The following is a 13,577-nucleotide window of genomic DNA, read 5'->3' on the forward strand; positions in this document are numbered from 1 at the left end:
GAGCACGCTTCACATTTTTCAGCTGTGTTATTACTGAGCTTGGTTACATCATTTGCCCCAGTCTGTTGGTTGACAATTGCAAACAGTTGTCTTGGCTGATTCCTTGCATTGTCTACTTGCGTTCTGAATTGCGATGCTTTGGCTTCCTAGATGTGTTTTTTGTAGCTGTTTTATCGTTCATATAGTTTGATTAGAAACAATGTTGAGGGTTCCTGTTGCCGCCTTGGCTACGTGTGTCTAAGACTTCTCTTCTCCTCGTTTAGGCTGTGATTGAACCAAGGTTGGGAGGGTTTGATTCTAAGTCTGGGCGAAGTTCGCAGAGTTCCGCTAGGCAGAACTCTGTGAAGTGACCAAAAAACTATGCCGCGCTACATGAGTTCTGCAAGCGTCAGAATGCGCTTGTCAAGGACTGTTCACATTGATTTTCAGCATCTGTTTGTACTTTGCTGGCAAGTCAACACAAACAGCATCATGAGCAGCTTAAGAGGACGCCGCTCCTTTTCTGACGCTCAAGTAGATTTTCTACCAGAGCGGCAACTTTCTCAACGCAAACAGAATGTTTCTCAATGCGAGCAGTTGCCGGGTCTGGTGGCTCAGTGGGCTAATGCGTCCACTGTAGGGGGTTGTATTCCACCTCATGGTCACAGGTTCAAATCCCGGTAGGTCCACTCAGCCTTTCAACCATTTGAGGTCGATAAAATGAGTACTATTGAGTTGGGTAACAATAAACATCGGTTATTCAGCGCCTTGATACCCTTGGGTGATACGTGTGCTTTACAAATACACGTTTGGTTATTGAGAAATAAGACCGCCCGCGTTGAGAAATCTCGCCAGGAGGTGGATTTTTTCTTGCTCGTGTTAGCCAAATTGGTGTTGGGGAGTGAGAGTGAGCAAAAATCTGACCGGGAGGTGGATTTTCCTCACTCGTGCTCGCCAACTTGATGTTGAGGAGCGTGAGCGAGGAAATAAACTCCACTACGCGGAACGTTTTATCGCAACTCCACATGCTCTGCGGACCGCGGAAAACTCCACAAACTCCACGAGCAGAGCAGATTTCACCGCCCAGACTTATTTGGTCCATACAGAGCAGTGTTTACAGCATGTGGCAGAATGCACAGTTTGTATGATACATGGTGCAGTTTACAGTGTGTGGGCCTGAATAAGCACACAGCATTCATGATTCATGCAGTGTTTGCAGTTTGTGAGACTTGATGCACAGCATGTATGATTGAAATGGTCTGTTTATTTCAATTCTGCAGTTTGTAAATGCCAGCTACCATCTAACATAGGGGCACCTGTCAATAAGAGTGAATCAGGTGCTCGCCTAAGACCTGAAGAGTGGAAATTTGCTGTGGTGTCTTTTATTAAAGACAAGCTAAACGTATTATGTTAAGGATAAAAGAGTGACAAGAGGGGTTGCCTGCAAGACCCGCTGCACACTCTTACAGAAACCTGGAAGTTACACCCCCACTACACCAAACACCCACTTCCTGTATAATGCACTAGCAAAGTGCTTAAATTGTAAAAAGGTAAGTGCCAGGGACCTTGTCAGGAGATCACTGCAGCTTTCACCACCCACGGCTCCTGCGAGCGCTGCCAATAAAAACCGCCAGCCATCAATCGCACTGTTACAAGTTTGACAATTCAGACTATTCTAGGCCCCCATAGCGAGAAGCCTAGCTTGGGCGGCAGATACAAGTCATTTTAATGTATATCAAATTAATAAACAACTACTGTGGTGCTCATCGCTAAATTAGATAGACAGCACCACCATGTGGCAGACTGTCATAAGTGCTGCTGGTAAAAATTGAGTGCCAAGCAGCGGAAACAACTGGCTCAAATTAAGCACTGTACTAATCAAGGTTCCTTGGTGAACAGGAAAAGCAGGTATATTAACTTCAAACTCAAAGTGGGAATTAACGTTCTAAATAATACTGGGAAGGAAGAATATAAGTTGAACTGGGGAGGAGGGAAAGCCATCACATCCGCTCTACTCCATTTTTTTGGCCTTGATTAACCCCTTGTGTGCCCCGCCCTTTGCCGGGCGTTGAATTAGCGGGCGGGGTTCATGACGAGATAGTCTCGTCATGGGCACAGCGGAACCGCGGCCCATGACGAGACCATCTCGTCATGGGCACTCAAGGGGTTAAAGAAGGGGGCGGCATTTGTCAGACCCTAGATAATAGCGGTGGCATAAGAACTAAAGTGTTCATATTCCAAAGAAGACGTTGCAACACTGGTGATAAACAGGGTAGGACTGGGACCAAAAATGGGTCCAAGCACTAAAATAAAAGCGACCTCAATTAGTGCAGTATATAGCTAAAAACAAGAGGTATTATCAGGGGAAATCAACAGTAAAAACAGGCCCAAAGCTTCTAAAATCCAGGCCCACAACCCGATGTGTCCGAGCAGCCTATGGGGCACTGCGTGATTGCCCTATAGGCCAGTCCGACCCAGGTGACAAAACAAATGAAACTTCTAACAGTGGATGCATAGCTGAGAAGAGTAATCGATGATAGACCACAAATCATGCATGCTAGAAACAAACCCTATGGTAGACCCTTTATTAATTCCAAATACATCGTCATTTCCCAGAAGTTGCTCAGCAGAACGCTGCACCCCAAGCATCCAGGAAACCACCTTGGAAGCTGCAACCACTGACACTTGAACCCATTTGCATTAGAGAGGTTTGCATGGAATTTGCTTAGTACCCATGGAATACAGTTAGTGGGGGGTGTCTGGAAAGTAAGAGAAAGGCTACAACGCAAGACAAAAGCTAAAAAGTAAAAATATATACAAGTAGCGTTAGGAAAGTAGCAGTGAATAAAAGTTAAAACTAGAGAACAAGAGTTGAGAGGAAGAGGAAGGTAGGCGAACAGGAGGAAGAACTGGCTAGTGGGATTTTCCAAGTGGTGTTGAGAACAATCCACCATCAGAAAACAGCTTTTTTTCTTCTAATCAGTGTCCAAAAGCACCATTCAACTTACGCAAAACAGCAATAAAGCTGGTTTTGTCCACCAATATCCATATTCCGAAGCCTAGGATCACCGCTCCAAGGATCTAAAAAAAGAAAACAAACCGGTTTAAAAGAACAAGCAGGTCCTGTTCATTACTAACATATTATTGCACATAAAAATGTAAATGTTGAAATAAAACCTTATTACAACCACATATATTGCGATAAAGGTAGTATTGACACTTGCTGTACTGTGAATTGAAGCTGCTAATTTTGCCCCAAAGAACAGAGGCCATTTTGTGATCCTTGGGAGGCTGAAAAGCTCATTGGTAAACCTGGGCTCTGAGCATGGAGAACGCATCTCTGCAGCACTATAGCACTCTAGTACTCTAGTAGGATTGAGGAGAGCATGGAGACTTAATAGCATCTAGTGCCTAATTTGTGCTGGTGTTTTCCGGTGCTCAGCACCAGCAGGTATTTGTTAACATCAGCACATAAATATCACAATCTGCCACATGATAGCGTCCTAAGCCTTTTATTTAACACAACACATCAGCAAAGTTTCTAACAATGTTGAAACACACAAACAAAAAAAAGAATACCAGAGTGCCCAGATGCATGATACAACTGTGTGACCTGCAATATTCCAAATTGTCACATATGTAAGCGAACTGGGTTTAACAGGTAGTGTTGGCACAGGTTTTCAGGAGCGCTGTCAGTTAGTGGGTGGTGAAGCTGCGGTAGCCACTTGAGAATTATATTGGGCCTAGGCAGGGCTTTAAGTGGGCCGGGTCTGAGCACCGGCAGTTTTTAGTTCAAGCCTAGTGCAGTGCGCATGCGCTGCCCTAGGAGATGACCTCTAGAAATCGGTTTACACTTTTCAAGCACTCGTGCTTGTGGTGGCATCCACCTTGCAGGAGTGAGCAGCAGCGCGCAGGGTCCATCTGTTTGTAATTAACGTGGCCGCGTGCGCTGGTTTAGATTTCTTTACTTTCCCTTCCACTGCCTGCCTCACCCTCGCACTCCCTTGTCAACAGGTTCCTTTTAAACAACTTTGGGGCCGATTCCGATCCTGGAAAAATATTCCCCGTACGAATCGTATCTGGATTTTTTACCGTACGAATCGTACAAGTCCCGTACAAACTGGCAAGTACGATTCGTATGTTAAAAAGTCCATACGAATCGCATTGGGTAAATTCCCCGACACGTCCTCGGGTCGGAAAAGGTGTCTGACACGTCCCCGGACATTTTTACGTACGAATCTGAAAACTGAAGTCCGAGCGCGCAAGTACGATTCATACCGTCCGTCCGATTGTACAACCGTATGGTAAAAAGACCGTCCGGAGCGAACTCCTATAGCAACCATGGAGACGTCCAAACAGGTGCCCGGTATGCGCCGTCTCCCCCCCAGCCCCCCGTATGTACGTGCCGTCCCCCCCCAGCCCCCCGTATGTACGCGCCATCCCCTCCCCAGCCCCCCGTATGTACGCGCCATCCGTCCCGGCGCGTACCCCCACCCGTGTATGTACGGCACGTTCCCCCACCCCCGTAGGTACGGTGCGGACCCCCTGTGTATGTACGGTGCAGACCCCCCACCCGTGTATGTACGGTGCAGACCCCCCACCCGTGTATGTACGGTGCAGACCCCCCACCCGTGTATGTACGGTGCGGACCCCCACCCGTGTATGTACGGTGCGGACCCCCACCCGTGTATGTACGGTGCGGACCCCCACCCGTGTATGTACGGTGCGGACCCCCACCCGTGTATGTACGGTGCGGACCCCCACCCGTGTATGTACGGTGCGTACCCCCACCCGTGTATGTACGGTGCGTACCCCCACCCGTGTATGTACGGCGCGTACCCCCACCCCCGTAGGTACGGTGCGGACCCCCACCCGTGTATGTACGGTGCGGACCCCCACCCGTGTATGTACGGCGCGTACCCCCACCCCCGTAGGTACGGTGCGGACCCCCAGCGCGTACTTTGTTAGAAGTATATGCTAGCATGTATTTTTGTATAATACATTAAAACAGGGGCTGCTCTCTACATACACTATATAAACAAGCGCTCTCTCCTAGCACATGCTGCCTCTCTTCTCAAATTATAGGAAGGATGAAACTTAGAATCAGCCCTGCTTTCGTTTGAACCTGTGGCTGCTGCGTGTGCACAGATTTCTGGGGCCATCTACAATAACAACACAAGTGCAAAATACTGAAACATATCGATCTATGGATATTAGGAATGAACTTCTAATGGACTGGTTTATGATCAATACAGATGCGGAAGACTTAGCCGATGCACTTATGCCGTATTTACCGCAGACATGTGAAGTAATATTTTGCAATGGCATTATTACAAAAATATTAAAAGATATTGCAACAGGATGAATATATTTATAAAACATATATAAATGTACATCATAAATATTTTTTTGCCACTCAACTTACTTCAAAGTACTAAATGTTAACTAAAAATTCTTGCAATAAAATTTAAACTAAAACATTTGTCAGTTATTCCTCAACAAACCATTGCCAATATCTTTGGTTACACACTTATCAGGTGCCAAAAAAACCCACATATTAGCAATGCCAATAGCTCAAAAATAAAATCCAAACTACCAAGCTCTAATTGGGTGTTTTATGTATGCTAAAAAAATATGACTGCACATTGCTCAGAAGGTACATTTTGTATTTTTAGCCTTCAGGATACTTTAGCATCAAAACTAATTGTAAAGCTGTTCCACATTTTCTTTTTAAGCAAAAAAGCTAGAACAAGATTTGTCAGTAGCACACAATTCATTACTTTGTAGTAGTGTTTAGAAACATAGTTATGCTATAAAAACATTGCCATAGCCAATACATCTCGCCTTTCAGAACATACAAGTATTTAGTTATGCAGCACAATATCCTTGGTGCAACAACATCAACTGTTGCATGGCTAAACACTTTAAGGTCCCAAAGGCGAGACCTATTGGCTATGCCAATGCTTGTTTACTGGAGGCCTCGAAACGGGTCTCCATCGGGCTCTGTTTTGTGCCCTGGGACAGGCGGTCAGTTTTTTTTCCAGACTGCAGTGGCAGCAGGCACATCGATGTGCGCGTGCTCACACTGCTCACACTTGTCACTAGTGGAGAAGTTACGGCATGACGTCATGCCAGGTGAGCGTTGTAGGGGAAGGGAAATCCTTTCAAGAGAGTCATTTTCTCTCTGGATTTCCCTTCTCTTTTTGAAACTCAGGAGCAGCAACATTGTCGTGGTGTCACCAGGGCTTTAAGTGGAAGCTATTTCAATATTATATACAAGCCATCGTTGCTGCTTATTTTTCTTACGCAACTAACAACCATTGACAAAGCCAATAGTTCTGACTTGTTGTAGGTTTGATGTTACTTGCTGTATCATATCTGGAAGCAATGACAGAAACAGCAAAATACAAGTCGGGCGGCACAGTATGCTAAACACAGATTTTTAGATTATGTATTTTTAAGCCACACCCTTAATTACACAGGCCACGCCCCTTTGAAAGACCCTCCAGTTTTTTTTCATCTCACTTAAAGCCCTGGGCCCCGTTACTATTTTTTTTTAATCAGTCAGTCACTAATGACAGCAGAAGATCGTGAATATGAAACTTCTCGCGAGTTACCAGTGACCGCTTAAGGAACAAGAAGCCAGCGCTGGGCAGGACAGTCTGATCTAGTCTGTCTGCTTACACCCGTGGAATCCTTCGAGAAGAGCCGCTTATTGCAACCACCGGCTCAGATCAAGCTTTGGACAGAGCCCTATATACTGTGGCCTCTTCCATATAACAATCATCATTTCAAAACTATCTTAATACTAGTAGGAACATTTTCAGAGATTTTCCATACGTGGCTTCGTCAGTATGACTTCTGTATAGTTCAAGCCACAATGCACTTAATTCGACAGTGAATTATAGAAACAAGATTTACAAAGAATGCTAACAATTAAAGTGCCTCATTTTATGTATTATTTTTTACTTGAAGACTTGTTTTTCCTTTTTGTTTGTGATCTATACAACAAAGTGCCTTGTGACCCTCACGGGTGAGCCGTGCGCTTACAATTTCCTGATTGATTGATTGATAAGCAGTTAGTAGAAGCTTAAATCTTTTTTTAAATGCTTTTGTGAAAAATGTTTCAGGACAGGATTCTGCTGGAATCTACAGAATACTAAAATGATAACATCAGGTCGTCATCATTAAGGCCCTAAGTACAGGACGCTTCACAGCACGAATCCGCGGTCTTTTTTGTAGGGGTGGGCGGAATTTGCGTAATCGCGTTACGCAAATCTCCGCGAAACGGTAAAAAATCTCCGCGAACACGCAGAAATTCCGCGAACACGCGGAATTGCTTGTTCGCGATGCTTTTGTCCTGTTCGCAATCGCTGTTTGCGTGTTCGGGGAGAAATATCTCGCGAACACGCATTTTGAGAACGCGAACAAGCATAAATTTCGCGAAGCCGCGGAAAGCGGGATTTTGGGCAATTTCGCGTTCTCTGCGGAACGCGAAATTACCCAAATTCCGCAAATTCCGCGAACGGAACGGAATTTACCACCCAGGCCTACTTTTTTGCTCTGTCTACACGGCACAAACACTGCCAGGTGGAAAATCCAAACGTCTCTTGAAATTAATGAAAAGAATGTAAGCTAAATGGTTCATGACTGGAAAAAACACAGTGCAGGGATGCTGGCGCACTTGTAAAGATAGCATTATACCTCTGAAGCACTCCCCAGCCACTAACAGAAAGGTGATGGTAATATTGCACCATCTAGATGTGGCGCCTTGAAGCTCCGGCCATCTCTCATCTTGTCGCATCAAAGGGCCAGGATACGGTAACCCCAGGTGCTGATGGACTTCGTCTAAAGCAACCCCACCATGAGAAGACGATTCTCCTTGCACGCTACAAAGAGGTACCGGAGAGTGAAAACACCCACTCTTGAGCCGTACGGGTGCAAAACACTTGTTGTGAATGAACAGTGGGCGTAATTCCCGCCCATCGCTTACAAATGGTTCGCTTTATTGTCAATCTAGTTTGCTTGCTTCTTATTTGATGGCTTCTCTTCCTGCTCTTGTGCCTGTCCCTCTTCCGGAGCGTAGCCACTCTATGATCCTTTTGATTGGCTGACTTGTATCCGTCCACTGTTCTCTTTTATGCAGCGTTTTTTCATTCGGCACTCCATGAGAGCGCCTGTGTGTTTTATTGCCCTCTCCCTGTGTACTGCTCTCAACCCTACAATATCCCCACCTCCAAGCTATGTTGTTCCTCACTTTTTCTAGCTGGCTTGTAAAAACACACCAGGGATATTTTTTGCTGGAGTAGGGCTGAAGAGCAGACTTTAAGGGTTGGTTCTATTTTATCTCCTGCTTTCCACATATTGCTTGAAAGTACAAGCGTTGCCTCACAAAGCCCTTTACGGCTCTTTGGCAAGGGCAGTCTGCTGCGCTCCCTGTGCACGCACCACGTTAGAGTCGGTGTCCCGGCGGTGCAATGCGCAGATGCTTCGGGCACCGTTGTACCACAGCAGGAACCAGACGATTGTGCGGCTCTTTCTGTAATACTGACAACGCCAGTGCCCACATAGCGCTGGTGCGCTCTTAGGAGAGGGTTACCGGATTTGCTTGGGGATGGGAAGCTATGCAAATGAGGGAAACACCTTGCCTCTGCCCCGTGCCACACTATAGATGCAGGCGCACAGGCAAAAAGGCCATCAGCCAGTGGAGCCTTGACTTAGGAATCTGGGGGTCTACCCACTGGTGCCGGGGAGGGAATCGTGCATTCAGAGTGGTTCAGGAGTACAGTTTCCACATGCGTAGTGCCTCCATAGGCAGATCACAGCACTAGCCGTGCCCCTGGCTTCACAGACAGTCAGGCCTAAGGAAGTGACTGAGCATGGAAAGAGAAAAGGGGGGCTTGCGGCCTTCCTGAGTTTGCTGGTCAAGCAGGTGGGCTTGTAAAGTCATCAAGGACTATTCGGAGACAGTAAGGAAGCTAGAGAGACAGTAAGGAAGCTAGAGAGACAGTAAAGAAGATAGAGAGACAGTAAGGAAGAGTGCGAGACAGTAAAGAAGATAGAGAGACAGTAAGGAAGATCGCGAGACAGTAAAGAAGATAGAGAGACAGTAAGGAAGATCGAGAGACAGTAAGGAAGATCGAGAGACAGTAAGGAAGATCGAGAGACAGTAAGGAAGATCGAGAGACAGTAAGGAAGATCGAGAGACAGTAAGGAAGATCGAGAGACAGTAAGGAAGATCGAGAGACAGTAAGGAAGAGCCAGAGACCGTAAGGAAGAGCCAGAGACAGTAAAGAAGAGACAGGAGACAGTACGGAAGAGCCAGAGACAGGAGACAGTACGGAAGAGCCAGAGACAGGAGACAGTACGGAAGAGCCAGAGACCGCACGGAAGAGCCAGAGACCGCACGGAAGAGCCAGAGACCGCACGGAAGAGCCAGAGACCGCACGGAAGAGCCAGAGACCGCACAGAAGAGCCAGAGACCGCACAGAAGAGCCAGAGACCGCACAGAAGAGCCAGAGACCGCACGGAAGAGCCAGAGACCGCACGGAAGAGCCAGAGACCGCACGGAAGAGCCAGAGACAGTACGGAAGAGCCAGAGACAGTACGGAAGAGCCAGAGACAGGAGACAGTACGGAAGAGCCAGAGACCGTATGGAAGAGCCAGAGACCGTACGGAAGAGCCAGAGACCGTACGGAAGAGCCAGAGACCGTACGGAAGAGCCACAGAAAGTACGGACGGAAGAGACAGAGAAAGTACGGAAGAGACAGAGAAAATAAGGAAGAGACAGTAAGCTAGAAGTCTTTCACACCTCACGAAGGAGGTGTGGTACATACTCCTCATGGGACACAGTTTGCAATGGATGGACTGGGTTTCCACCGGTCACCCTTTTGTACAGGAGGGCACATAACGTACTGAGAGTCTCATGAACGGCTAGACTCCCAATAAGGAAGATGTGAGAGCTGCTGCTGCTGCGTCTCAGAGTCTGAGGCCTCCTGCAAGAAGCTCAAGAAAGACCGTTCCATCTCCTCTCTATTGCAGGGAGGGCTCTGAGATGGTCACTCACATGGGGACTTGTCCCATATAACGGCATGCTAGGTAGGGTGGGGTGGGGCCCAGCAGTCTCGAGACCCACTCAACGTGTGGTTAAGTAGCCACTTTAGAGAATCCAGCGTCTCAGTGCTTCACCATTATGTGTGCAGGAGCTGGAAACCAGCCAGAGTGGACTCAGAGACTCTGGATTTCCTATCTTTGAATATGTTGCATGGAAGGTTTGTTTCTCATTCGTTATTTAACTTACAGACGTGCTTCTTGCCTTCACCCATACGAACTTTGCCACCTCAGCTGCCTCGCCGTCTGAACCCTCATCTCAGGAAGAGCTCACTGGAGGGCACGCATGTGGCACCAACACCGTCGAAACCCTGGTGATTGCTACTGCACTCCTGGGGGGATCAGGTTGGCACAGTATAGGGGTAAGAGGGCGAGGTGTATATGGCTGCATAGCCTTCACTTGTGTTATGCAAAGCAGTTCCTTCCTGATCCAGAAAGTTCTGTTTATGCGCTGTATGTTGTTTATCTGTGCACAGTGCATATTGTGCATAGTATTGTTTCTCTACAGGTTATAATGTTGACAAGCGTCCCCTGCATACACCTATGCATCCCCGCAGGACTTTCGACTATTCACATCAGTGAGGCACACTCGGTAACTGTGCAAAATGCACTCTCATATATATAGTGTGTGGGGGGGGGGGTCAGTGTGCGTCTGCATGTGTGTCTGCGTCAGTGCACTAGAATGTTATCCAACTATTCATCCTACAAGTGATATGCAATCAAAGCCAACAGGTCTGGCCTCAATGTGCAGAAGCATCCGACAGCATTTGTGCACGTCCATCTTGGAATATTAAAGCCAGACTTGTGGCGGGCTCCTGTGCTCCAGAAGCAAATTGTGACTTCTTACTAAAATAGGTTTTTAAACCTACCGCAGAGACAAAACACAGGGATTCTTTCTGTATGGAATGCAAGCAAGAGGTAAAGAATCTAATGCGTGATATTCATTGTACCTTTGAAATGTAAAATAGTCCCGCAGGCATTGCAATGCCAGGTCTACACAGGAGCCGCAATAATACACCAAATAAACCTCTGAGTGGAGGTAAAGTCCATTTTCAGAATATTTTAAAGAATTGGTAGCAAATGGTACCACACAACCACGCTGTCAAGCCAGACCTAAAACCTAATTGGGCCACATCTGGGAGCAGCGGTCACCAGTTGGAGGTGTCTAGGATTCGTGGGAGTCCATGAAATAGGTTTGAGTCTGTGCCTAATTTGGAGGAAATAAAATAAGTGCCAGGGCTCTGGTCAGGAGGCCACTGCAGTTTGCACCATACTTTGCCCTTGGTATGCTGCCAATGATAGTAACAACACAACTACTCACCATCACACTCCTACCAGTGAGACAATTCAGAGTATTTCAGGCCCTAAAGCTATAAGAGTGGTTTGGGCGGCAAGTAATAGTCATTTTTAATGTATATTGAGTTATTAATGTTGTGATCCTCTCTAAATTAGCCAGACAGCGCCACCTTCTGGCAGACTGTCACAAGCTTCAGTGTTGACACTAAGTGCAGGTGCCAAGCACCGAATCCACCGGCTCAAATTAAGCACTGGTTTGAGTGCGTCAAAGTAGCCCTGGAACGGTCAGCCAGCACTACTGTCATTTGGAAACACTTTATTAGTGCCAGGTGAACACTTATCAGCACAAAGACCCCTTAGACTGCAAGGTCTAAGGAGAAGCAGTTCTGCTGTGCAGTCAGGTCACATGTCACTACACAAACGTGCCCACGGCACATTAAAATAGCCTCTGACCGCAGCACCCAATGTGGGGCATGTCGTCTGCTTGACTACATGCTTTTAGCCTCGATGCAAACAGGCCACTTACTGGTTTTGAGTGGATCTGGTGCAAAATACAAGCAGGTCATGGGCAGGCAGGGGACAGCAGTGGGTCTGGAGGCCAGGACAGCCCTCTTCTGAAGGAAGTGTCTGGCAAGGACAGCCTTTCAGAGGCAGCTGTTAAATCTGTCAGACCGGCCTTCGAAGAGACAAGGCGTGTGGACACAGATAATCTTACTACCCGATATTTCTCAATGGGGATAACTGGTCTATAGGCAACATCTAGCATTTAGCAGTACGGCGCAGGCAGGTATATTCAGCAATGACATCAGTAGCCTGCCCTTGAGCCACCATTACATGACTGGTCTGAAGTTTAAACTTGGTCTGCCTGTCTTGTAGGCGGTGAGTGAGTTTGACTGAATTAAGGAATTTAAAAGCGCTTCATATTTGTCCAGGTTGCATTTATAAAAGATGGAGGCGTTGGTGCTCTGGATTTTGGAGTCTATGTTTTCACACAAACCCATCGGGCCTAGACGTCAGAGCTGGGATTGTGACACTGCTGGAGAGACGACCACCAGCTGAAGGTTCGATGGCCCAGAATCAGGGGAAGATGCTCACAGGAAGATCGGTTACTCCAGTGAAGTACTACGACAGATTGGTAAGTCAACGAGCAACAGGACTGACCTGTTACGATTCGAGGAAACGACTGGCCCAGAGGCTGACTTTGTTAGGAAAGATGCTCTGGCGGGAGGGCTGCTGAACGTCAGATCTTTACCTAAACACCATGTGGCGATCCAGCTGTTACTGGACTCTCACTGCTTAGATGTCTTCTTTATGACTGAAACCTGGACACATTTGGGATCTGAGGTAGAACTAGGAATAGCATGTCCTCCAGGTTACAAAATCTTACATAAACCACGAGCTAGAGGACGAGGAGGTGGGGTAGGGGTTATTTTTAAGGATACTCTGGACTTCACTTAATTAGATATCGACGAAGTTGAAGGAGGTGAATTCATGGGTTTCTCACTTAAAGACCCAAAAGGTGATCTACTGGCGGGCATAATCTGTTACAGACCCCCTGGTGGGATTAGCTCTCCTCATATGCAGGGACTGGAAGATGTCATTTGCAATATGGCCCTTACTCACTCTAATCTGCTTATTTTGGGTGATTTTAATTTACGGCTTAATGGGAACCTGGATTCAGGATACAGTAACCTAATTCAGTCTTGTGAGAGTCTGAGACTGTCAATAGATCAATGAGGCTACCCACAAGGGGGAGGGGGTGGGGGGGGGGGCATACTGGACCTAGTCCTCTCTAAGGAACAGGCCTTGGGAGCAGTAGAAATCCTTCCAGTTGTCTGGTCCGACCATTATTTGGTCAAGTTTCAGATATTCAACCCTAGGAAGGTACGGTCAGCTACCAGCAAGATAAGGACGTTCAGGAGTAGAGACTGGAAGGGGCTTCTAAAAGGAAAGACCACTTCATCTTTGGTCTTTTCCTTTGAAGAGAATTTCAACAATGGGAGGTCAGTGGAAGACGAAAATGTGGATTTCTGTGATCAGACTAAACTTAGGCTTGACCAGGTTGCTCCCATGAAAAACTGTAAGAAGACTGGCAGGCCGTCAGCCTGCTAGTATAATGATCGCCATAAATCCTTCAAACAGATCTGCCGGCAGGCGGAGAGGAAGTGGAGGAAGCTATAATCTAATGAGGA

At 46.9% G+C, this 13,577-nt stretch overlaps 1 protein-coding gene across 2 annotated transcripts in view; it reads right to left on the bottom strand.

The window, feature by feature from the left end:
- Positions 1 to 13,577, bottom strand: part of CD82 (CD82 molecule) — a 200,300-nt gene that overhangs the window by 40,527 nt on the left and 146,196 nt on the right. For both annotated transcript variants that reach the window (XM_085643451.1, XM_085643452.1), the window contains exon 3: positions 2,988 to 3,060. In XM_085643451.1, coding sequence (XP_085499577.1) covers positions 2,988 to 3,060 — 73 coding nt within the window. The remainder of the gene's footprint in view (positions 1 to 2,987; positions 3,061 to 13,577) is intronic.

This window comes from Triturus cristatus, chromosome 3_1 (assembly GCF_964204655.1).
Source record: "Triturus cristatus chromosome 3_1, aTriCri1.1, whole genome shotgun sequence".
Classification (NCBI taxonomy): Eukaryota; Metazoa; Chordata; class Amphibia; order Caudata; family Salamandridae; genus Triturus; species Triturus cristatus.